Raw genomic sequence first — 26,935 nt, forward strand, 5'->3', positions numbered from 1 at the left:
AAAATTCTGTGCACTCAGCTTTTAGTGGACTCTCTAATTAACCTAAATGGTCTTGCCTGGGCTAGCCCACACTCTCAAGAGGGGCTTTGTCAAATAGATGAGTCATCCAGGCGACAGAGAACTAACTCCTTTCCAAATTGGAATCGTAAAGGCTTCTCTCTAACAGTAGAGCTTGTGCATTCATAGTTTCTTAGAATCAAGTTTAGTGCTATGACATATAACATATAGATTGGAGTCGGTAGCTATTTATAATCTTAAAACTTGATCAACTGTTAAAGAGAGTCCAACGTATAAGGTTGAGTTTCAAATGCATTACAGTGGGTTCTAAACAAAGTGCCCATTGAGTGGCAGTTTTCTGAGAAGAAGTCTGGAATGTGTGAGAGTAATTCGTAAGAAATGTAAGAGAAAAGTGTAATTTCCTTATGTTAAACCACAATTAAGGCACATTTCACCTCCCACCAGATGGATTGTTTGGTTCATTTAAACAAGGTGGAAAACAGAAACAAAAAACAATACAATAGACTGTATATGATCACAAAATGGTAATCACATAATGCATTCGCAAGATACATTCACTTTATTCTTTATGTTGCTGTCCTTGCTTTGGCCCCACCTTGTAATGCTGCGGCAGACCTTTCTTTGGAGGCTGTCAGTCAATTTTGAATACTGCCGACTTGCCTGTGTGTGTGTGTGTGTGTGTGTGTGTGTGTGTGTGTGTGTGTGTGTGTGTGAGAGACAGTATGTACGTGCATGGTGAGCCAGTATGAGTGTTTGTTGACGTGGGTGTGTTTGTGTGTGTGTGTGTTGGGGGGGGACATACAAGAACTTGAAGTTTAAAGGTTAAGGTGCTGCTGTGTTAGTCACAATGACTAATTGTGGAATGTTTTGCAGATGCCAAAGAGTGTTTTAGCAAATGAATGATGACGGACAGAAGGTCACAATAGGTACATTTTAGGTAGTCATTTGTCAGGTTGATATTATTCAATGTAAGTTTGGAATGAACATTCAATTAGTATAATGAATATCATAGTTGTTATGCTGTTTGTTTAGCACTGCTAGATGCTTGACATGGTGGCTTAAAAAAATCAGACAATTTTCTGCAGGTCCAATCCTGGGGATAGGATGAAGAATTGGGGTGCGGTTTGGAAAGATGCAACCTCATTGGATGTGCAGCCACGCCTGTATGAAACCAAGTCTCACATCAAAATGTAGTATAATCAGAGAATGTCTAGGTATAATGTAACAATACAAAGTTTTCTTTCTTTGATATGGTGGTTGAAATTGTCGATAATCTAATATGGGCGATGCCATCGCTGAAAACCAAACATCAGAACCCCCGAAATGATTGATTCAATGGTTCCTGTGATATGAGCGGGACGCTGGGATGAGGTTAATCTATACAATGTAAGCACATATCACGTTGTTTACGAGTTTATGAGTTCTATGTGAAGGTCGTTTACACAAAACTAGATGAGGATTGATCACAAATAGTACACTTGCCGCGGTTGCCATAACGACGTTACGTGTGGCAGCTGAGCTGCCGTGAATGGTAAGTTCCTAAGCCTTAAGTTCTTTACTTTACAAACATCTGAGCCACTAAAGCTGAAATGCTGTCAATGAATAGATGTAACCTACTTAAAGATGTAATCCACAATTTAAATTATTTGAATTGGGGCGACTTCGTTAGGGATTATATAATACATGTATGGCCTAAATACGGTAACTGTTATGTAGGCCTACAAATAAAATTGATTTGAAAACGTATGTGTAGGCTACAATGGAGTATTAGTTTCATGTCGCCACCTGGTGGAAGATCGTAGATCAGACATCCACACAGTAGGTAGGTCAATTGTCTAGTTAGTTAATTATTCGAATGGGTGCAAGTTAATACATCTTTTGCACAAAACGTTTAAACTTCCCGGAACCCTTCCTTATCTGGTTAATTTTTGCAGCTGCAGCCTCGAGAATACCATCCTATGTGATATCTGGTAGCCTAGTTCTTATCTGTATGTTTGTTTGTGTGGAATAACACATGAGAAAGCTGGATGAAGATAACTAGAAAATGCATTTCCTGCAGAAAATGCGGTGAGTGCTGTAGTACAAAGTGAGGTTGAAAATATTTTTTAATAAAGCCACTAAGATTAAGACAAAGAAGCGTTAAATGGCTTAAATCAAGTGAAGGGATTTGAACAAAAGTTCAAAAGTCTAAATGGAGTAAACAATGTAAACATGCTCACCATTTAAGAAAAGGTAAATGGTTGGAAACAAATAAAGTGACAGCTGAATGAAAAGCGCAAAGCATTGCTAAAAATGCAGAAATGTAAAAGGTCAAATGTATTGCCCTGCATTGCTGGTGTGTGTGTGTGTGTGTGTGTGTGTGTGTGTCTTTAAGAGAATAGCGAGCCGGTGCGTGATTAAAAGTATCTCAATAGAGTGGGGAAAAACAGCCCAATCCGGCAACACTGCCGGAACGTCCTCCGAAAGTAGCCCAATCCGGCGAGAAAAAACGTCCAATCTGGCAACACTGCTGAACGTCCTCATGCTCCAGCGTCAACGTAAATCAATGAGACCAACTGAAAACGAAGCCGGTATGAAACTAAAACTGTGATTCTGAATAAAGTTTTAATGATATCGAAATTCCGTTTGGATATTATTGAAGATACAAGTGTGTAGATTTGTTTAACGGTTTGAATGATGGTAAACGGTTGAAATTTGACTGAGTTACGATGTCTTAGTAATTTTAGTGTCAAAATGGGCAGACGGCTTCAATGGGACCAACTGTAGAACATGACGGTTTGAAACTAAAACTGTGATTCTGAAGAAATTTTAAATGATATCGAAATTCCGTTTAGATATAATTGAAGATGCAATTGTGTAGATTTGTTAAATGGTTTGAACGAAGATAAGCGGTTGAAAATTGATTTAATTTCGTCTTAAACAATTTGAAGTACCAGAGGACGGCTCTGCCGTCCTCCCATTGACTCCCATGTTAAAAAAAAAAAAAAGATAATATTTTAAAAGTAGAATATCTTAAAAAGTATAACATATTTTAAAAGACAGAGAGAAGCGCGCGATTCCAAGGTCTTGCCTGCATAAGTAAATTCAGTGTAAGAAATGGTGTAGGTCATTGTAGAAATGATAGAGGAAAGTATAGAGAGAAGCTCTACATATGGTTTTGTCATCATGCCACAACACGTTTAAATTCTGTCCTGTATTGATGGGTTACTCTTCGAACACACACACACACATTTTTTACTTTACAAAAGTAACTTTTCAGTTACAGCAGGCATTCATTCATCAAGGCTTGGTTGGACCAAAATAAACCAAAGTTGACAAACAGCTGTACCCCAAAAGGTATAAAAGACCACTCATATTGAACAATGTATTCAATCTATTTTGCAGTGTCAACTGCCTCTTCTGCTACAGAAAATCCTAAACTGTAATTACAATTTAACATACACCACCCAGGTGTAGCAGAAAATTGAAAAATATTGTTCATTTTACAATTCTATGTACTTTGTAATTTTGAAAATTGGCTTATATTGACATTCTGTATTGTAATGAATATCAAGGTGATATTCATATTGGTTGTGGTTACTCATTTGTCAGCAATAAAAACAATAAAGTCCATGACCATTTCTAAGAGTACATTCGAACCATGGACTGGGATAGAGACCCGAGAAAAGCAACGCTGAACCATGTATTATTGGTATGAAATAGGGATCATGTCAAACAAGATAACAAATTTCAATGTTTTATGCAAATCAATAATGGGATATGGGATAGTGTGGGTGTTGCGATGTATTGATGGCAAGACATATTTCATACAGAATGTACTTCATTTTTAATATATCAAAGTGCCAGATAATATTTTAAAAAGTATATTGGTTAAAGAAAAAGAGACAAAGTTCAGAAATTAAACTACATGAAATTCATTTCGAATCAACCATTTTTTTAAAGCAAAACTGGAAGACGAGGACAACAGTTGAGTACTGTGTTTGCCCCTCAGCTCTCTGAAGGAGGTGGGGCTGCCCCACGCACAGCCTTGACCAGCGCTTGCTGGATCACAGGGTAGAGTTTATAGCATCCCTCAATGCATGTACGCACCCCTGCTGTTAGAGTCTCCTCACCCATCTCTCCATCTGACTGGAGGCCAGAAATCTGATTCAAGCTGGGGAGAAAAGACACCGTCAGGCTTCCCTGGTTCTCCCCACTTGCCCAGTTGCTGCCGCTCTCTTCCAGGAAAGTAGGGTCAATCAGGTATGAGGCACCATCTTGTCGGATAGAGCAGCCGAGCACCAGGTCGTACATCTCAATCCCTGCATCTGCCAGGGCCAGGGATGCACATGTGATGGCATGGGCCAAGGCTGAACCGTTGTTTTCGAGGACCATTACATTGACGTCAATCTGTGAACGGGGGTACTTATGGAGGCACACCGCTGGCTGCAGACTCTCCAGTACCATCAGGGACAGGTCCTTCTCCTGACTACCCTGGATCCAGGAGCCCCTTTCTGGGCAGGAGAATGGGGCGAATCGCATGTCGGCGAACAACCTGCAAAAAACATTCGATGGTACAAAGAAGTCAAAGCATTAATTCCTAAACCAGCTCATAATTAAATATTATCATAACAATTTATTTGACAAGTAGGCCATAACATAATAATGTGGGGACCCAGTATGATTAAACGCTTACAACACTAATAGACATCCCAACAAAGAAATTATTAAAGTATTAGCTGTATATGTTATGTTATCATACCTCCCGCATTTCATGTCCGTCTCATCCTTTCGCTCCGTTTCCTTTGGGCCGTAAACACAACAAATCAGCTTCGTGTTTCCAGCCTCGATGTATGCTGAGCCCTTTGCTTGGCTTACAAGTCCACAACGGACAAAAACCGGTCGGACATCCACTTGATCACGATTCCTACCATCTACTCTTGTACCATCCGAGGGCAAAGTTGTTTCTGGTTTGCAGATAAACCTAGACAAACTTTGTGACACTTCAGGGCCTCGTACTCTTTTTGTGTCAGTCGGCATGGTAAACTAAAGACTGAAAATATCTCCTCAGCGTGGTAGAGGAAACCAACTACATTTGCTCTACCTCAAAATATGTCCCGACTGAAACATAATACATGAAAACGGTTCCGACTGGTTTGGCACCGCTATGGTTCAAACGTATTGAACATTAGGTATATTACTTTATTAATTTAGTCAACACAATTGTTTAGATTTAGTTACCGACGAGCGAAAACGAATGGATGGGTTGAAAACACAAAGCAAAATTATTTTTCAAATTCATAACTACTAGCATGCGTTCTATTATATATTAAATATATATATTAACTCAAATATAAATTATATATGCATACAACATAGGTACAAAGCAAGACTGTATAAAACAGCTGTAGTAATGGGTGTTTTTTCATTTAACAATTACCTATTCTCATTGCATCAGCCACAGAGGACAGTTGGACACTTTTCGCTTATAGTGAAAACATTGTTTAATAAAAGTATTATCTCCATGTCCAGTGTCATGATATCATCTACTGAACAAAAAAAAATGTTTTTTTAATGTCATCGATTTGTCTTTTTCATTGCATCAGCCGAAGCTATGCGACTAAACGAGGCGGCGGGCTGGAATTGGATTGACGTTGCGTTGTATCCAATAGAGGTTACGTTTGACCACTATGCTGGTGAAACTACACCAATAGCGAGGGCTGCTGGGCATTGGGCGTGTTCCCTCTCTTCATTTTCCTTGTCACTTCACCAGCGTGGCTGAAGCTGTGTTTGGAAGCTGTTACTGCACCATTCTACGAGAACATCAACTTGTGTGAGTATTAGCATTGTAAAATGCATATCACGTTATTATCACGTCATTTTCCAATAAATGCTGCCCTGTCAAATGGCAATTTAGTTTAACATAGCCTTTTCAGAAGGCAAGTATAACCTGACAGACTGGCTAGCTTGACCGGCTAATTCACTTGCTAACTGGACTACCAGTGATGTATGGTTATTATAAGATTGCCACTGTTAAAATCCGGTTGGATGTAATACCTGTAACGAGAACTTACATACATTTTTATTTTTAATAGTTTAATTAAAATGCAAGTGTGATTGATTACATTGAAGACCATTAATCCTCTCCATTTATCTGTCACGGTGTCATTTATCTTATGACAACTTAAGGGTTGTCAATAATGATTCTGTAACGTGTGACTGCAGTTGTAACTGCACCTGTTACCTGTTAAACAACATATAACACTTTGAAGGGAGGCATTCCCAGGGCACTATTTCTTTTCCGGAGGCTGCCACTGGGGTTGTTTTGTTGTTACCAGAGGGACACAGGGCTGTTTTTCCTCTGTTTGCTTTGAAAATGGTTCCAGACATGTAGGGACCCAACTGCCACCACTACAACAACTACAACTAGTAATACCACTAGTATTCCACTCTGCAGTTTAGCATTCACGTTGCGTACATCGCTATCAATGGCCAGGTTAGTTACTGAACAGTACACCATTATCCCGGCTTGTGTTGGAAGTCATTGATGAAGCAGCAATATCTAGGGTTGATTGTTCTAAATATGTCATTATATTTGTACATTCTTGGGAATTGGTGCTATACAATACAGAGAGTTTTGTTAAAGTTTCCTTTTAAGGAAGATATTACTCATGATGTGGTATAAGGAGCAGGGAATTGTACTGAATCAATGATAGGTTCCATGGAACTGCGAAAGACATCGATGACTGCTGAACTGAACTCGATTGCTTACCACAGAGCAACCATGATTTCCCTAAATAAAAGGAAAGTTAGAGCTGTAGAGGAAATGAGTTCTACATGTTGAAAAATATGTTGATAGCGAATATATGATAAAAATGAATAAAAAGAGTAAAAGTGTATGATACAACAATTTTTATTAATTTCGGTAGAATAAAGGCTAGGAATAAATAATGTTGAAAGAATACGTAACTGGAATTTGAGACTGAATTCACATGTATTAAAAATGAGTAACGTTATAACTTGAATGAAGGAATGTAGCTTGTTGATGACAATGCAATACACTATATGATACAGTGTACACACACACACACACACACACACACACACACACACAGAATATGACACAACTTAACAATATAATAATGACTATTTATAAGATGCAATAAACGCGCTAAACAATTGGGTTGTGTTTATGGGATGAATAGTTCCTTCACTCTTTCAAAAAACCTTTGCCTTTTCATACGTTTTCCAAATTATTTCTTGCCCCAAAAGTTTTATGGTCACGTCTACCTTGGTGAAAGATTGGCTTAGTTCGAGGCTTAAAACTCTTTATATAACTATTTTATGAAAAGTCAATGGAGTAATTGAACAGGAAATTTGCTTCCGGAACCAGAGCTGTTAAAAAAGGGGCCGGTCACTTTTGTGATTTATTGCTTGGACTGATTTCCGATGTAATTGCAGGGCCTATAAGGACAAAGGGTTGTGGGAAGAACACTCTTGGTTTGTCAGTTGTTTGCACAAGCCACAACATGTTAACTTATGGAAATATAATGGGGCCAAATGTCCTCAAAGCAAAATGGCAAGTTGAATTACGTAAACTTTTGTTGGATTTGGTTGTTAAAATATCCTCTTCATCCGGGTATCACATTCACCATCCGTTCATCTTCCTGTATCACAGGAAGATGAATGGATTGCCGATCCACTATTGCACTATTTCAACTGTTTATGTGCCTGTTGGTGGTGGGATTGTGTGGAGGTGGAAGCCACAAGAGAAGATGAACCAAGTGCAACAGTACACTCAAATAAAACCTACTGTCCTGTTGGTCAACAAAGTATAACTTCACATAACCATGGAGCTTGGAGCAAGCGCCGCCTCAGAGCAACTGTTACCATCGTTTACAATAATGTATCTGCAATCCTTTGCTCTGCCTGTGATACCCGGATAGTGAATGTTAAGACTCAATTTAAACCAGATTGGCTACGGCCTGCCGAGAAATTAAGACTGTATTATTGCAACCAAATTCAACTGCAGAACAATTCAAGCATCAAAGTTCTAATTCAATTCACGTCATTCAACATGCCTTTTTGCATTGAGGACATTTAGCACTTTTATACTTCCATATTTATTTCTGATAGCAATGGATAGTTTAACCAAAAGCCTATGAGATTTGACCAAGAAATTCAGAGATTGTTGGTGGTTTGTATTTCTGCAACTTCCAAAAGGTTTTAATTATAAGTTCCACTGCCTCTTCAGCCCCAGGTTATTCCTCTGCATGCTTGTTTCCTTGCCTTGGGCCAATGCAACACCCAGCGCTGGGTGTTGCATTGGTTGAGAGCAATTTTCCCACAAATGACATGCAAGCATCAACGTAAAATTTCCGAACCTCATCATGTTAAAGCCTTGTGAGGCCTTCTTGATTAACATTTGTTTAATATTTGTGTGTATGCATTTTCTTTTTGGGTCCATAGTGTGTATTGTTTGCCATGGGGCTGTGAGCAGCCAACTGCCAGGATTTGTTCAGCTGGTTTAGCTAGGTGTGCTTGTCTTTCACGCTCTAAGGCCACGTGGCATGTATTTGGCTGTAAAGATGAAATAGTTCAAGACCTATGATGATTCAAGACAGAAGGTTGGTCCTAAAGCTATATGTGTGTCTTTTATTCTTGGTTCATGTGCAGGAAGTCGGTCTAGAATGGACTCTTTGTTGAGTGCAGCTCAGATCCGTGAGAAGTTCATCGACTTCTTCCGTCGCCATGAGCACCAGTATGTCCACTCGTCGGCCGTGGTGCCCATGGATGACCCCACTCTGCTGTTCGCCAATGCCGGCATGAATCAGGTACCATGAAATGCTGTGTGGACAGTTTAGCAAGGGAGGTTTAATTTCTCTCGCTCTTCAAGGGGACGTTTTTTTGAATGTAAGAATATTTAACATTGTTTTCGGAGAAATCGTATATCCGCTCATTGACTGTTTCCATAAATAAAAGTCAGGATGAAACACGTGGACTATTATATGAAATGTAGTTTCCTTATTTTATCCTACATTTTTGCGAGTAGTGCATTCAGTCAGTGATACTGTCAACATTAGCCGCGTTAGAACATTACAGCACAAAACCGGTAAATACTTTCCCAATCTACCCCTGCTCACACCCTATTTTCTGCCATGCCTCCTCAGTTCAAGCCCATCTTCCTCAACACCATAGACCCTTCCCACCCCATGGCCAGGCTCCGGCGTGCTGCCAACACGCAGAAGTGCATCCGCGCAGGAGGCAAACACAATGACCTGGACGATGTGGGCAAGGACGTCTACCATCACACCTTCTTCGAGATGCTTGGCTCGTGGTCCTTTGGAGACTACTTTAAGGTAAAATGCATCATTTAGATTTTGTCACTGGGGTTGTTTTTCTGCCCCCGTAGCATGAAAGGAGGTTGAAGAAGGCCATTTCCCTAGACTTGCAACTTTAATGCTGCTTGGCCATATCCGGTGCAGGAGTGCAGAGTCACAAACAACTTGATTAATGTGCTGTGCATAGGTACGACAATGATACATTTCTGCTTCGCTCGATTGTGCCTGCTCCTGTCCCTTAGAATCTGGCCTGTGATATGGCCCTGGAGCTTCTGACCAAGGAGCTGGGCATTCCCATCGAGCGCCTGTATGTCACTTACTTTGGAGGCTGTGAGGAGGCAGGCCTCGAGCCCGACTTGGAGTGCAAACAGATCTGGATCGACCTTGGGTAAGCCCAGTTAGATGGAACAGCAAAAAAGTAGCATCTTTTATGATTCACGTTATTGCACCCATACCCTCTTGGGTATTTATGTCATCCCTGTCATATTTGAAAAAATTGTGAAGCCATACTTATCCACCATTTCATTCATTTTGGCTCATTTGGACATATTTCGTCAGTTGAGGTTTGTATACCTAATTAGTACATGCAGATTCAAGGTTCAAATAAATTAAATAAATTATGTAAGCTTTTGTCCATCAAGGTTTTGCGGCACTAAATGCAAGATGGCTGACTACTATGTCATGCTATCCCCTTAGCAGTGGTGCTCAGGAGGCCAGTGGGTTATATTGGTAAACTTGTTTTTCCTTTTGGAGGAACGGAAAGGTCTGCCTCATCTCTGCGGTTAAATAAGTTGCACAATATCATGGGATTACACCTCTGGGATATGAGCCTGTTCCCTGCACCAAATCCTCTTGAGACTGACTGTGTTGTTTGGTTTTCTACTTGGTGTCTCTGACACCGGGGCTCTTTTTCGAACAAAATACATAGATATCTTTCCTTTTCTACACCACCTGTCCACCTATCTTAAGTAAGCCAACATACATTTCATGCTTCCTTTATCAATTACAGCACCTTGCCTGATTTTTTATTTGTATTTCCATTCACATAAGCATTGGTATACTGTGACCATACATTGATGCCGTGACAAAAGTTTTAGTCATGCGATCACTAGAATGATCCATTAAAGCAGACCACTTTAATCACCGTCATCTTTCAGAAGACGACACACATTAACCAGTCTGCCTCTATTATTATTAGCACGTATCCCTGTGAGTTGGTCAGGTTTCTACTTTGTTATATCAATGTTTCAGAACTAAGTGTTTCTTGGCCACTTTGATAATTACAGCATTTCCCTAGCCAACTGTAATGGGGTTGTGTGCAAGGGCGTAGGAACCGGGGGGGATTGGGGGGACGTGTCCCCTCCAATATTGGAGACAGGCGCATTTGTCCCACCTAAAAATTATACCGGGGGAGAAAAATATTTTATTTTATTTTGAAAGCACAACACAGCATCTTGTCACCGCTTCTTATTCTAAAAAACTGGATGATTGCGCGTGCAATTAAAGAATTGATTTGATATTTATCAGTTCATTACTGCCATTCAAAATGTCTTTTCCTTTACATTTACAAATGTATCTTTTTAGTAGAATAAAATATATTTGTGAATTTTTTCAGTGTAGTTAATTTATGACATATTTCTGTATTTCAAACGGATCTGTCAGGTTTCCGATATGTGTCCCCCCCAATGTTCAACTCATTCAATTCCTACGCCCCTGGTTGTGTGTAAACCATTTTAAACACATGCGGTTCCTTCTCTCCTCTCTATGTCTGATCTGCCAGTGTTGAAGAGGCCCGTATCCTGCCCGGCAACATGAAGGACAACTTCTGGGAGATGGGCGACACGGGCCCTTGCGGGCCCTGCAGTGAGATCCACTACGACCGCATCGGAGGCCGGGACGCCTCCCACCTGGTCAACATGGACGACCCCAACGTCCTGGAGATCTGGAACCTGGTGTTCATTCAGTTCAACAGGTTCGTAGTAGTATTCCCTGAGAAACTCAAGTAACTTGATTGCTACGGAAATTCTTTGTGTTCAGTCAGTGTGTGACGCTTTAACGCCTGTCTCATATGTCCTTCTCCAGAGAGTCGGAGACGGAGCTGAAGCCTCTGCCCAAGAAGAGCATTGATACCGGTATGGGCCTGGAGCGCCTGGTCTCTGTCCTGCAGAACAAGATGTCCAACTATGACACTGACCTCTTCGTTCCCTACTTTGAGGCCATTGAGAAGGTACAGACAACCTTTGGCAGCGAATACAAAATGCAGACGTATATGTCGTATTACTAACATTATTCATTGACCAAAATCACATTTTGTAAAGTCAAAATGATCGTCACTTTTCTCCCCTTAACTATTCACTGATTGTCATGTTTGTCTTCTCATGTATTAGGGGTGTAACGGTACACAAAAGTCACGGTTCGGTACGTACCTCGGTTTTTAAGTCACGGTACGGTTCATAGTTAAGGGGAAAAATTTTAAAAACTGCTTGTTTGTCAACAACGGAGAATGGCCGTAGATCAGCAGCAATGAAAACACCAATAAACTTGGTTATGGCATTTGCATTTCTGAATTCCCAGACAGGGGTTGTTGAAATAGTGTCGTGAGCTGGGTTTGCACAGCTCGTTTTTTTTTCCACAGCAACAGTGATAGTAACACCTGGATGGTGCCTTTTCAAATGCGTGCGCTAGGGATGTGCATTTCTATGCATTCGAATAATATTCGAAAACGTCAATCAAGAACCCCCCACGCACGCACGCACCTCAGATACACGCACACACAATGACACAGGGAGAGGCTTTTATGATTTGTATGAAATCAATCTGTTTATTTCAACAACTGCGGCATCGACATTCAACATCGAGATTATTTCAATGTGGGTTTAGGCAGCTAGACCTACATGCGCCGAAAACGGATCGTTATTTATTATTTAATTTATTTAATTATTTATTATTTTATTATTTATTATTTTACTGAACACAGCCTGCATGACGGTGAACTAGACACGTCAAAAATATAACTTCACACGGTGTGTCATTTTACAATTTATTTGTTACCAGCATTCGCAGTGTTGATCAGCAGAGAAATAGCCAAAGACGTTGACGTTGCTTAGCAACCGAGGACGCCATGCAAGTCAACGGAGCGTTCAACAGCACTGAGAAGAGCCGTGTAATAAACAGCGATATTCACATTCATTATTCGATACTCCAACTTTTTGACTATTCGACGATCGTTGCCCGCTATGTACGCCACATTTATGTACCGCGGTACACCTCTGTAACCGCTCTGAAGTGCCTGTACCGTGACGGTTCGGTACAAATACGTGTACCGTTACACCCCTATCATGTACAAACATGGTGTAACTCATTTAGTATGCTACTGCATTCACATTTTTCGTGGTCTTTATTTTATAAAAAACAAATGTATCTGCTTGATCCTGGTGAGCTGTTTATACAACATCTCCGGTGAAATCCAAGCTCCCCGAACAAATGCATAAGCATTTTAATTGTGCGGTCGTCAACCTTTTCAGCCCAGGGACCCTTTGGAGGATTTGGAGACATGCAAGGGACCTGTTGGACAGGTGGTCCTAATGGTTCATGTGTGTTTCAGGGTACGGGGGCCAGAGCCTACACTGGTAAGGTGGGGTCCGAGGATGAGGATGGTGTTGACATGGCGTACCGTGTGCTGGCCGACCACGCCCGCACCATCACCATCGCCCTGTCTGACGGGGGGAGGCCCGACAACACAGGGAGAGGGTGAGCAGGAACAGCTTTAAGCAATGTTGTGGTGCATCCCGTTGATCACTATGTACACCGTTACAAGCTTTCTCCAAAATAGAAATCGAGATAAATCAAACGGGTAAATGTGCAAATATGTAGAGATTTTATTACCTTTTATAATTTTATTAACTAAATTTTATAATTGTGGATATTTAGCATAATTTTGTCTTGTGCAGGAAAATGGTAACCTCCTGTCTTTAGGAAGAAATTTAAAATGACTATTTCACACTTGCCTACTTATCTACTTTGTAATATTATTCATCTCTATCATTAAGGGACCTTTTAACCGTTCAATTAACCTTATCTCCCATGTCGCTGCAGATACGTGTTGAGGAGAATCCTGAGGCGTGCCGTACGTTACTCCCATGAGAAGCTGGGTGCGCAGAGAGGCTTCTTCGCCACGCTGGTGGATGTGGTGGTCAGCTCACTGGTGAGATGATCTGTCCCTCCATTTACTCCAGCTTGGTGATAAATCTTGTCTGTTCAGTTCTAGGCCGTATGCCTTGAATGTAGTAAACATGGCAACGACTGCGTTCCAATTGGCTGTACTTGAATTGCCTCACTTGTTCCGTTATTATCTGTTCCCTATAGTGAATTAACTAGGGATAAAGTATATAGGCAATTTCAGACACTAATTATGCTCCGGAAATCAATGTGCGTGACATGTATTGGTCGCATAAACAAGCAGACACGTGTTTTGTAGTATATGAAGAACTATCTGCCAGACCATCTCTATTGGAATAATCTGGTGACAATGGTAACCGCCATGCATCCTAGGATATAGTATGTAAATTGTGCAGAAAATTACTTAACACTTCTTATACTTATAATTCTTACACTTATACGTTGCATCATGGGTACTAAGTAGTGCTCAATTTGGGGAACCAGATTTGTCACATTTCAAACAACAATGCAAAATGGTGACACCTTAAGTGGTGAAGCACTACGTGGTGCACTTTACAGGGCACACGTGGACCAATTAGAACAGTCCCTCTGTTCTTGACTCTCTATTAACCACTAATACAGGGTGATGCCTTCCCTGAGCTGAAGAAAGACCCAGACATGGTGAAGGACATCATCAACGAGGAGGAGGCGCAGTTCCTGAAAACGCTCACCAGGGGGCGACGCATCCTCGATAGGAAGATCCAGAGCTTGGGAGACAGCAAAACCATTCCAGGTAAGGCCTAATTTATACTTCTTGTATCTGTCATTGGTGTTCTGTGTTTTGCAGTTTTAGACCGGTGTTTTATGTTTACATTGCACATTTTTGGCAGCTCACTCTAACCCAACATCAATTAAAGGGATACTTCACCGGTGGAGATATGAAGGTTATATGTAAAGTAAATAATTCTATTTATTATAGATGTGCAAAAGGCAGAAAGTGTCTCTCTGGCTCAAAAGTAAGAAATCCTCCAACTCCCACAGTGCATTGCGCTCACTGCACCGCCCGCCTGTTTCCGTTTGGAGGGGGAAGGACCCATTATACTAGCGCAAGTGGTAGCACGAGCAAACTTTGTGTAAACATATCCCCGTGAAGGAAGTTATTACTCACCCCCCAACATGAATTTGAAGTTTTATTCATGAAAAAATATGTTTGCAAAAACAAATTGCAAAAATAAAAAGTGTAGGGTGCGTTTGCTAGAGTCAAAATAGTCACAGCTCATCTTGAGCGTCTACTGTCTCCTGGTAGCCACAGTAGTGCCCATCTTGTGCTGGGTAATTAGCTCTAATGGCCTGGACAACACAGAAAGCTGATACTGTCTAAGAAAGAAAGAGAACAACATTAGCAAAGCAAGATAAATTATGCCTTGAGTAGCCTATACAGCATTACACAGAATTCAAGCTAACGTAGCCTATGCTCTGCCAATTAGATCGGCTACTTTCGGATAAAAACATTGTACGTAACCCGGGACTCAAGACTATTGTAGCCAATGTGTTAGTAAAAAAACCAACACTTACTCTATGCTCAGACGTTTCTCCCGGCGGGCTTTGGCTGGCGTTTCCAGTTCACCTTCTGGGTCCGTAAATATGTATCCAATACAAACTGTTCAGATGAGGCGTAAAGCCTGGGTGAGAGGTTACACACGGCCCCGTCCTCCCCAGATTCAGTCATTTATTCTAGAAGAAACTGGCATGGCTGAAATTCGCTGCAGCACAGGGACTCTGTGTTAGTGTCTATAGGCGAACAGAGCAAACCGGCGCGCTCCGGCTCCTCGTCCTCGGCAACAGGCAAGGCTTGTTCAGCTGCAGCCGCAGCAGCCTCCTCCTTTATTTGTGTCAATGCTTCCTGGCTGTATTCTGGCTCGTACTAATAGCCCCGAATGTCCGAATCCAACAATAGATTTTCAAAATCCACTTCGGCTGTTTCACATTGCAAATTTGTTCTCTAGCTAAGTGGTGAAGAAACATGGCGGACATTGTGTTTACATCTCGTACATGAGCTCCCGCCCCCCCTCATTCCTTATTGGTGGGCTCACAAATTTGCGGAACCAGTGGTTTGTAGTCCTCGGCCCTTCTAGCAGGCAAGCAAAGTTTTACTGAGATGACGTCATCTTGGGAGAAAATTAGATCAGGAAAGCTGGGCCAAGGGAAGACTGGGTTAGACTAAGGGGAAAAAAAACTATTTTTTTATATTACAATAGCGATTTTATAATGATAGAACGCCGGTTCTGAATCAGTGAAGTATCCCTTTAATGCTGCCATGTCAATATTACAAGTTGATTTATGAATTGCTGTCAACACACAGGCACCAACTCATGAAAGGCTAATCTGTTTTTTTTTTTACTTCCCCAGGTGACACAGCATGGCTTCTGTACGACACCTATGGCTTCCCCCTGGATCTGACTGTTCTTATCGCTGAGGAGAGGGGCATGGTCATCGACCTGCCCTCCTTTGAGGAGGAGAAGAAGGCGGCCCAGGTGAGAGGGGCCGAGAGGGGATTGGGGTAGGAGGCTAAAGGCCAAGGTGAGGAGATGGCCGACAGGCAGGGAGAGAACTGAACAAAAGAGGATGGCCTACTGTATGTCATTGTCCCGTTAGTGAAAGGGAAGGGCTTAAAACTGAGGATACCCGATGAGTTGTGAAGAGCACGCGATGAAACACCCTGAGCCTCCGTGTTCCATTCCATAGATGTATAAATGTTGACCGTGGCTGTTCAGTTTAGAGTTTGCAGAAACCTGAGGCAAAAGAGTAATTCAGGCTGTCTCCGGCCCACCTTTTCCCCCCAGAGTCAGCGTTCTCTGGCCGTGCGCTCGGAAGTCGCTCTGTATGCACCTGCCGTAACACAGCACCTGCAATTGCCTGCAAACTTTGTTTTGACTGTCTCTGTATAACACTAGAAGGCCACAGAGGGATAAGACAGGTTGTTTGTATGCACCAAGCGTTTAAGCCTCATTCATCTATGTTAGCGATCCATGTTTGTTCTACTCTGAGACTTTCCGATGCTGTATGCACCCCCTTTGATTATCCATCATAACAATTATTTCCTGTTGGCATCAGAGGGGGTAAATGGGTTGATAATGCAGAATGAGATTTGGAATAGAATATATGGACGCAAATCACTGCCATCATTTTTTTAATCTTAAAAGCATTTGAATATTGTGTATGGAAATGGGGGTGCATCAATAAATTCATGAAAGTTAAATATTTCTTCATCAAAAGGTCATCTTAATTACTTGGTTTTGAATGTACGTTTTGAATTCAAATATGGCATTTCAAGTTAAAGCATTAAAAATACACGATTTCAAATATGCTTTTTTGACTTCACTATTTCGGTTAACAAAAATCTGTCAAAATGTGTGATGTGTACTGGAACTCTGACCTCAGAAAGCGCAGCAGTCTTTGGGGGTTCAAAACCCCTCAAAACACAACATAACCGCCATGATGACAGCAGTCGGTTCGATTACATTCAGACTTGATTGGTTGGACATGTTCTTGGAATACTACTTGAATTACATTGGAATATTAATGGCTTGGATTTTTTGTTCAGTATTCTGATCACTTGACTATGAGTCATGAATATCGTATTTTGAATATCTGCAACATACATTTTTGTAGCTGAATTAGTGAACCTCAACATTTTCTATTTTAAATCGTGGTTTTGAAATGGTTCAACATGTTTTGCCATGTTTCAAACATTATATATATATATATATATATATATTAATAAACATAACAATATAAATGAAATTTAAATCTCATACAAAAGCTTTTAAAATCAAAACATTTTGGCAGTGATTTGCCTCGATAGGGATCTTGATGAAACAAGCTGTCTACAGAAAACCCTCTTATTAAAAGCAGTCGACCATTGGGTGAGGAAACCTTTTTGAGAAGAGGTGATGAGAAAAGGGGAATCAAATGGTAGATACATGCACAACCATGTTAACAGGTGTGTATGTGTGTGATCCTCTGCCAGTTGAAGTCCCAGGGTAAGGGTTCAGGCGATGCAGACCACCTCATGTTGGACATCTACGCCATTGAGGAGCTGAGAACCAGAAATGTACCTGCTACGGATGATGCCCCCAAATACAAGTATTCATCAGACGACCAAGGAAAATATGGTAAGATGCATGTACTCACTTTCAATGAATACTTCCTCACAACTATGTTATACTCACAATACTTGGTCTTAGACTCTCACAATATTATGTATGCTATAACCAAAATACAAATTAAATACTAAACTCATTATGAGTTAGAGCTGTTCCTCTTTAATCCCATTCAAATTCCATTCCTTATTATTTGTAATAATAAAATTATATAAAAAATTTGAATGCTCAAATTGAGCCTAGTATTCATATTTGCTACTATCTACACACTCTATACACAGGCTTATTCATTGCAAATATTCAACTACCGAAAACTGCCCTATTATGCGTAGAATACTGGTGACCAGGTGTATATATATTGGTACTCTATGACAGACAGTGTTTAACCCTGACCCCCTGTGCCGGCCAGTGTTCGAGCAGCTCAGTGCCACGGTGCTGGCGCTGCGGCGCGACCGGGCCTTCTGCCAAGAGGTGACCACGGGCCAGCAGTGTGGCGTGGTGCTGGACCGCACGTCCTTCTACGCCGAGCAGGGCGGCCAGAGCTTCGACGAGGGCTACATGCTGCGGGACGACGACACCGAAGATGTAGGCGTGTTTCCATCGCTCTTAAAGCTTCAACACATGCTGGCCCTGAAACATTCCCCCTGGGATTCATCCAACTCTTGGGTTGGGTAAAGCACTCCCAGGCATCTATTGGCACTGAAACATTGCCCTTTGATTAGGAAGCCATTTAATTATCTTTTTTTAGTGACGCCAAAAGAATATGAAAAGTTGAAGTCCTCCAGAACATTTACTGGAAGGGCTTTAAAGTCAAGGTTTGGAGTAAACAAACCAACAGCATTACTCAGCATGCTAACACAAAGGCCTTTCTCAAGTGAAGGATACATCTGCAGTGTCACGGCAAAACCTCTTGATTGTGCTCATCGACCCCTGTGTCTCCAGAGGATGGAGTTCACAGTGAAGAACACGCAGGTCCGGGGGGGCTACGTCCTGCACGTGGGGGCCGTGTACGGAACGCTGAAGGTCGGAGACACCGTCACCCTGCACATAGATGAGGTAAGCGGAGGTGCACACAATGGGCCTCTCTCAGTTGAACATTGAGACCTCTCTCCAGCCCTGGCTGTGGATCTTCATCCGACACCCATTTCCTTTTTCTCTTTTGAACCTTTTGCTATCGCTCAGGCACGCCGCCGGCCCATCATGAGCAACCACACCGCCACACACATCCTGAATTTCGCCCTGCGGGGGGTGCTGGGCGAGGCCGACCAGCGGGGGTCCCTGGTGGCAGCCGACCGCCTCCGCTTCGACTTCACCGCCAAGGGCGCGCTGAGCACCGGGGAGGTGCGCCGCACGGAGGAGATGGCCTGCGCCATGATCCGGGACGCCAAGGTGAGCCCCCCCGGGGTGCTGAGACGCGTCAGAAACTAGAATGAGGCCGTGAAGGAACGATGGGGCCTTGCCTGCTGCTGGGTCTACGAGTGAGGTCTGAGAGTGTCTCTACAGCTGCATATTGCAGGATACATATGAATTATGTTACTTTAGTTGCAGAGGACTATTGGCCTGTTCTAAAAGTTACCAACCAACGAGTCCATTATTTAAATACATTTTCTGAAAGGGACATGCTGTAGAATTGGGATTTTCCTCCGCATCAACATTGTTTCCCAGCCAAAAAATGAGGTGTGTGTGGATGTCTTCCAGCCTGTGTATGCAATGAATGCCACGTTGGCTGAAGCCAAGGCCATCCAGGGTCTGCGTGCCGTATTCGACGAGACCTACCCTGACCCGGTGCGAGTGGTCTCCATCGGGATCCCCGTGCAGGACCTGCTGGCCGACCCAAACAGTGCAGCAGGCTCCCTGACCTCCATCGAGTTCTGCGGTGGAACGTGAGTCCAAAAGCTGTCCTCGTTGTTATTGTGTTTTGGTGTTCACATTTTGGTGAGTGCTTTGTGCAGTAGAGCACTAGAGGGTAATGACTTCAGGGAACATTTGGCGACATTTTAATGGTAATGGATACTTGTTGGTTCTCTGCCTCTTCAGACTACAAGCAAATGTACATCTGTGTAAATGTGTCAATGCCAATAACCAGTGTAAATGAGTCTATGCACCGGTCAACCTCGGTCTCCCCCTGTTAGTCAACCTATTTATTTCCTCCTCCCCACGGGGATATAAGAGTGAGAACCCCCAGCCCTGTCAGAAAGCTAGCAGAGAAAGTGTTGTACAGCAGCCCTCTTTTATCTCCTGTCTCACTCTGACTCTTTTAAGCTGACAGGCTTTCTCCTTATCTACTCTTTATCTCTCACCTATTCACTCCCTCACACTAGGGATGTAGCGGTTTCCGGTGTAACGGTAAACCCCGATAAAAATGTTGTCAATAACGATTACCGTTTTCATTTCAAATAAAATTATTATCTCGGTGGATAACCGCATCCGCAGTGTGGAAACCGTGTGCTTAAATCCTTCCCAGCGCTTCATCCGAGTCTGCTGAAGTTGCCGCGCAGGCGCACGGTGTAGCCTACAACATAATGTTTTAAGTTTCTTGAAGTTGGAATCATGGCGGAAGGAGGAGACGACAGCGCTCAAGGCATCCATCATTCTTCTAATATGGATGTGCATTTCTGGCAAAAATACTATTCAATATTCGCTGAGAAGTATTCGAATAATATTCGAAAATCGGTCAATCAAGAACCCCCCACGCACGCACGCACACACAATGCCACAGGGAGATGCTTTTATGATTTGTATGAAATCAATCTGTTTATTTCACCAACTGCGTCATCAACATTCAACATCAAAATTACTTCAATGTGGGCTTAGGCAGATAGACCTACATGCGCCGAAAACGGATTGCTATTTATTTATTTATTTTACACAGCTGCATGACGGTGAACTATGCACGCCAAAAAAGTAACTTCACACGGTGTGTCTTTTTACAATTTATTTGTTACCAGCATTCATAGTTTTGTTCAGCAGAGAAATAGTCTGCCAAAGACGTTGACGTCGCTTAGCAACCGAGGACGCTGGGGTGGATAAGTTACCGGACTACTTGCGGAGCGATACGATAGAAGAAAAAAAATCAACTTTCCTTGACAGCGGTCATTATATGCTTATCAACGGTGAATTATCAAACAATTATTCACCACCGGAAGTTGTGAAGGCCAATGCAAGTGAACGGAGCGTTCAACAGCATTGAGAAGAGCCGTGTAATAAATAACGATAGTCACATTCATTATTCGATATTCTACGTGACTCCCAACTATTCGACGATCGTTGCCCATCCCTAGCTTCTAAGAGGACTAAGTCTGAAGTATGGGCATATTTTAGGTATTTAAAAATGCTGCGATAACACCGAAAACCGGGATAATTTTGGTCACAATAACCGTTCGATTTTCATACCGTTACATCCCTACCTCACACACACTCATCCTTCCCTCTGTGGAGGCGTAGGGGATGTGATCTTCTCACGTGAATCTCTCCCTCACCGTCTCTCTCTCTCTCTCTCCCCCCTTTTCAGTCACCTGCTAAACTCGGCCCACGCCGCGCCCTTCGTCATCGTCTCCGAGGAGGCCATTGCTAAGGGCATCCGCCGCATCGTGGGGGTGACTGGGGCCGAGGCGCTCAAGGTCAGAGCACCATTCAGGATCCAAGAGTTTTAGTGGTCCCATGCATATACAAGAGATGGTGCAACATTCAAAATATGAAATATTCAAATAAGATGAGTAAAAGAATAAAAATAAGAAATAAAATAACAATTGAAACAATTAGCCCTATATAGAATAACAAATTTGGAACAGTTTAGAAATTAAAAATGTGCAAAAAACTAAAAATATAGGTATTCTGTAGAGTAAAGGGAATAATAATAATTAAATTGAGGTAGTCTGCGGGTGTGCATGAGTAGAACAGCATGTGTGACATGGTTGGGGGCCCCATTGGATCAGTGTTTACAGTCCTGATGGCCTCGGGAAAGAAACTCCGTCTCAGTTTTCTCGGTGTTCGCTGCATGACAGCGGAGGTGGTTTGCCTGATGGCAGAACGGGCGCTCTGGCATGCTCTTCACACGGTGGCACAGGTCCCCCGTGTGCCTGGGGGGCGCTGCTCCTCGTACGTAAATGCACTTGGAAAGTAGTGCAGTGGAATGGAACGCTCAGAGGGATAACTTTAAAAGGGCTCCCGTTCTGCTTGGTCCATCTTCGTCTTTCCCCCATGCGTCTCAAGATGTAACGGCTTCCTTCTTCCCTAAACATGTGAAGATAAGACAAATATTGCAGGTAATGGAATTCAGGCAGTGTCCATATAAGCCAACCAAGACTAAATGTTGGACATTCGACTGGGTTCTAAAACCCAACCTTTTCTAGATTTGTTGCTGCCTGAATCATTGTCACACATCCTTATCTGTTGTGTTCCGCTTTTTGGAGGGAAGAAGGAATTGAAAGATGTGGCCTGTTCTCCCATTCAGTCCCTTTTTTCATAATCCCACACAGAATTCTACTATGATAAACACCTGGGTTAAGCACACTGATTTCCTGTCGAAAAGCGCTTTATCCCTGCCCATTACCGGCATCCACCACCACCCTCCTCCTCCTCCCTCATGCCTCCCCCTACTCCCCCTTCTCTCTGTCCACTGCTCCCCCCCCATGGGGTCCGTTCTCCAGGCCCAGAGGAAGGCCGATGCTCTGCGTCAGTCCCTGTCGGCCCTGGGAGACACCGTGAAGGCTCAGACCGCCCCCAACAAGGACGTGCAGAAGGAGATCGCTGACATGACCGAGGTACGGCCTGGGTGGTTGTACACACGAATTGTATCGTAGTCATTCTTGTAAAGCTTCCACATTGGCTTATTTGGAGATGCATGTTTTTGTAAGGCACACAAGAAGTTGTCCAGAATGGCCTCCTGAGGCTTGCATATATAGTTTGACACAGTGGGGGCTTGTCTGCACAGTGAGAAACATTTCCTGGAAGATCCAACGATAATGGGAAACCATGGCTACAAGGTTTTGTTCTGTTTCAAGCGGTTTCATGTGCGTTCCTGGGCATCAGAGAGGAAACTAGATGATGATCATATGCGGTGACAGCTAGAGTGGTTAATGGGCCACAGTAATGACCAGCCCCCCCCTACACCAGTCCTGATACTCATCATGGACCTCCTGATGTTTGTGTCTCTGCTCTCAGGCTCTGGGCACTGCGGTGATCTCCCAGTGGCAGAAGGACGAGATGAGGGAAGGACTCAAGGGACTGAAGAAGACCATGGACGACCTGGATCGCGCCACCAAGGCTGACGTCCAGAAGAGAGTGCTGGACAAGACCAAGGAGATGATTGACAGCCACCCTAACCAGCCGCTGCTGGTCCTGGAGATGGAGAGCGGGGCCTCTGCCAAAGTGAGTCACCATAGGTCTTTCAAATTCCCCTCCTGATGTTCTGTTCCAGGACAAAGCTGAGCTCTCATTTTTCTTCATTTAACAAGACATTAATTGGGCCCCATACCACGCCACATATGCAGCACGGCAATTTCGGCCCATTTACTATTTATGGGACCCATTTAATGGATTGTTTTGCTGCTTTGAGCCCAAGGGCTTATTCTAAGTCTGGCATGATTCTATGTAGCGTTTATACAACATTGTTTTGTATTCAGTATTGATTGGGGTTCTTCCGTTCACGGTCCAGCAGGGCTATAATATAAGTACATGGGGCAAGTGCAACTTGGTAGGAAGATACAAGTTTTTCAAAATTGAAAGTTCACGGTATATTCATACTTTCCCAGTATGTTTTGTTGAAAAACGTACAAGCCTTGAATCAATAGTAATGTTCCATTTGAACTATTATCCTTCCCTCACTGGTAAACCTCCACACTCAAACTGCACAGCGTTGGGCTGTGGGGCAGTGCTGCTCGATTTCCTGACCTCCCGTTGGAGTTCGCTCCTTACAAGAATCATTTACGCCGTCTCCCAAATAATGGTTGAGAATGTGCAGTCCCCAGCTAGGGGAATACAATGAAACCTCACTCCAGAACAACTTTCCATGGGTTACGTTCTCCTGCCCTGAAAGGCTGAACCTCTGTCTAGTCGGCCTACAGAGAGATATTAACACTGTGACCTCCATGCTCGGCTTGTCTGATCACTGGGTTTGTGGGGAGAATTTTTATAAAACCGCAGAACAAAAACAGAATTGAAATGCACACCATGGCCTTTCGAACAATATAGCTGTCCCCCATGATAGGACCCGTAGCCTACCGAACACTGGAGGTGGTTAGAAAGAAAATAACTCTCCATCGACTACTAACCGAATCGGAGAATATAACAACTTTGACGTCTTCTTTTAACTCGACTTAAATCTCTTTTATGATTGATATTCTTTGTTGTAAATGGTTTACTTGCTTTACTGCCTGTTTGACCAATAGGCCAGTTATTGGAATTACATATTCACACAAGTAATAAGGAAGACATTGGAAATAAGTGGTTTACCCGTTCTATTGTATGATTAGTGAGATGGCTCGATTATGGATGTGGTAGAATGCATTTGGTGGGTCGACGCCACCATCCTACTGTGATATTGTTGTTTTGCTTGTTGCATTATTAAAATATCACTAGAATGAAATGGAAAATCTATCAGTTGACGTGATTCTGCAGCAGTGGACTCAATAATATTTGTTGTTGATTTGGAAAACCTAAGGACTATTCCAAGCTTGTAATGATGTATTCGGGCCGCCTTAAACAGCTGTCAATTTATTTTGGGCCAATTTCCGAATTTGTCAGAAGGTTGGTTTCCAAACCGCTGCTGTAAGCTGTAGGTGGGGGTGACTAGATGAATCCCCATTGATTTTTCCCATTGATCATTCTTTCATACTGTGGCAAGTGTCCCCAGGTGGAGGCTGTAATGCCGTCACTTATGTCTACTAACACCATGTCTGCTAACCATTAATCAGGTCTTTATATTATAACACCATTTGTAGTCCAAACATTCAGCTTAACAGAAACTATCTGCGTTGAAGTGCGTTTCTATTTAAATTATTCAAAGTATTAACATTCTCCACTCTTGCTCCAGCAGAGAACGGATTGACTAACTGTGTTGTTGCCATGGAGATGAATTAAGTTTCCGTTTTAATTACCACTGGCCTGACTTATTGCTTTCGCTCTCTCTGGCGTCTCTCTTTCTCCTACATTTACCACACAACTCCCTCCCCCACCCCTCCCTGACACTCACCACCACCACCACCACCACCACCACCACCACCAGGCATTGAACGAGTCTCTGAAGCTGCTGAAGACCCACTCCCCGGAGACCGCCGCCATGCTGTTCACCGTGGACCCCGACGCGGGCAAGATCATCTGCCTCTGCCAAGTCCCACAGGTACCACTAAGGGGCAGAAACACCAACCCACTGCTGAAACACCACCCCACTGCTGAAACACCACCCCACTGGAGACAGAGGAGACACAGAGGAGATGGGTTTTAGAGAGAAGGGAAACCCCCGGGGCACTTGCGTCATCAGCAGGGGGTTATTTGCATACAACTTAAGTTGATATGCTCGATAGAAGTCCTGGGCTGTGTTCCAAATCCATACCTCCGTGAGTACACTTAAACGTAGTACACTATCCGTACTCACCAAGTGCGCTAATTTTCAGATGTCAGTGTCGTTCCAAATCGAATACTCCGTGGTACACTAACCGGAAATTACGATCACGACTGCTGTCGCGGCTCCTCCCCCCGCAATAAACATCCCGCTTTGAACCATGGATTATTTTCGCCCGGTCTGAATTGGAACGACCTACGTACTCAAGCTAAGGCTAGTTAGTACGGCTATTGGAACACGGCACGGGCTTCTGCAGTCGCACAAAAAGAGTCACATAGTGCAAGTTGAACAATGGCCTTATGCCCAGGCAGGGGATGCACGTCGCGGTACCCTTCTCCACCACCTGTCCTCTCTCCCTTCCCCAGAAAGCAGCCAGCCTGGGCCTGAAGGCCAGCGAGTGGGTCCAGGAGCTCTGCCCACTGCTGGACGGTAAAGGCGGTGGCAAGGACCTGTCCGCCCAGGCCACGGGCAGGAACACGCTCTGTGTGTCGGAGGCCCTGCAGATGGCCAACGCGTTTGCCCGGCTCAAGCTGGGGGAAAACTAAAGAGTAGGGTCTGCCTGTGGATGGAAAGGAAGGGGAGGTGGAGACGACCACAACAAGGGGTGATGGAGAGAGCAGGGGTAAAGGATCCATGGGCACTATAGCGAAGGGGCAGTAGTCTGGGGTGGGGAGGGTCGGGGTTGAAGAGTTCAACCGTGCATGCGACAGGCACACTGGGATAGCAGTTCTGCATCTTGTATCCCAAGGTAACCTAACTGGAAGGAATTAAAAATCCTGACAAGAGTGTCCCTCTTCGTAGACCCTTTTTATTCTTCAGGGCTCTGTTGTGGTAGCACTTTAACAACTAGTTTTTGGTTCTGTTCATAGGACAAGAAATGGTTAAAGATTAACGGTTCGGTCCACAAACTGTTCGTCTTACTGGTTCGGGTCACTGTCCTGTTCTCTGTGTATCGTTCCAGATCGTCCAGCCATCTGCCTGTGTGTCTGCGTCTTCTCCCTCTCTTTCCTAAGCGTCTGTCACACTTAACAGGGACTGCATTCAAGCTGGACAAAGTTTTGGCTTCCCCCACACCCATTTCTGCCTCAATATTTTCAGACATGCAAAACAATTGCAACGTAGAATTTACATTACATGATTTATAGACAAATTGAGCTTTGCCCAGCACAACTGGCAAATTATACGTCATGTCTTTTTAGGTGGATGCATAGCACTCATATTATTGCGTTGAATCATTGTACTGACCTATCATCACTCAATCATTCATTGCAATTATCCTGGATTGAGAGGGATTTCTGAAAGGGGCTATGGTAGAAAGGGGTCCTAGGTTTTCTTATCGGTAGGCTATGGATTGAAGTGCACGGCCTGTCTACTTGCGCACACGTCCTTGACCTCAGCTGGATTTTGTCACCGTGACTGGGATCTGAGCCAATGTGGCTGTTCCAAAATGCCATTACGATCGCAAGCCATTCTTTATCCGTCAACGTCAAGGGCCATTGGGAGGCGCTGAAGAAATTATGCATTAATGTATGAAATAATAAAATACCACTCATCATTGACCAGCCAGTTGTGTGTCCTGTTATGCTTTCCCAGCATTAACAATTGGTCTCCAGTTACACTGCTCAGTCTACATAGGAGAAGCCACACATGAAACAACTTCTAACTTCTAACCATTTCTTAGCCATGAAATCTTGTGTATGTTTGAAAAGCTTTCA

General features: G+C 43.2%; 2 protein-coding genes across 2 annotated transcripts; one reads left to right on the forward strand and one right to left on the reverse strand.

Annotated features, from left to right (window-relative positions):
- Window positions 1-3,802: 3,802 nt before the first annotated feature.
- On the reverse strand, window positions 3,803-5,075 carry exosc6 (exosome component 6). Its single transcript, XM_079743051.1, has 2 exons — window positions 4,760-5,075; window positions 3,803-4,552 (listed from the first exon to the last, which is right to left on the reverse strand). The coding sequence occupies exons 1-2, from the start codon at window positions 5,035-5,037 to the stop codon at window positions 4,006-4,008; spliced, it is 825 nt and encodes a 274-aa protein (XP_079599177.1). The 5' UTR covers window positions 5,038-5,075; the 3' UTR covers window positions 3,803-4,005.
- A 684-nt stretch (window positions 5,076-5,759) lies between these two features.
- aars1 (alanyl-tRNA synthetase 1) lies at window positions 5,760-26,779 on the forward strand. Its single transcript, XM_079742889.1, has 20 exons — window positions 5,760-5,830; window positions 8,674-8,831; window positions 9,168-9,356; window positions 9,581-9,726; window positions 11,119-11,310; window positions 11,421-11,565; window positions 12,943-13,088; window positions 13,434-13,542; window positions 14,139-14,289; window positions 15,906-16,030; window positions 17,527-17,671; window positions 18,069-18,244; window positions 18,602-18,715; window positions 18,842-19,048; window positions 19,358-19,542; window positions 21,171-21,279; window positions 22,309-22,422; window positions 22,823-23,029; window positions 24,885-24,998; window positions 25,586-26,779. The coding sequence occupies exons 2-20, from the start codon at window positions 8,688-8,690 to the stop codon at window positions 25,763-25,765; spliced, it is 2,898 nt and encodes a 965-aa protein (XP_079599015.1). The 5' UTR covers window positions 5,760-5,830; window positions 8,674-8,687; the 3' UTR covers window positions 25,766-26,779.
- The last annotated feature ends 156 nt before the right edge of the window (window positions 26,780-26,935 follow it).

Source organism: Pollachius pollachius (assembly GCF_949987615.1).
Source record: "Pollachius pollachius genome assembly, chromosome: 9".
NCBI classification, from domain to species: Eukaryota; Metazoa; Chordata; class Actinopteri; order Gadiformes; family Gadidae; genus Pollachius; species Pollachius pollachius.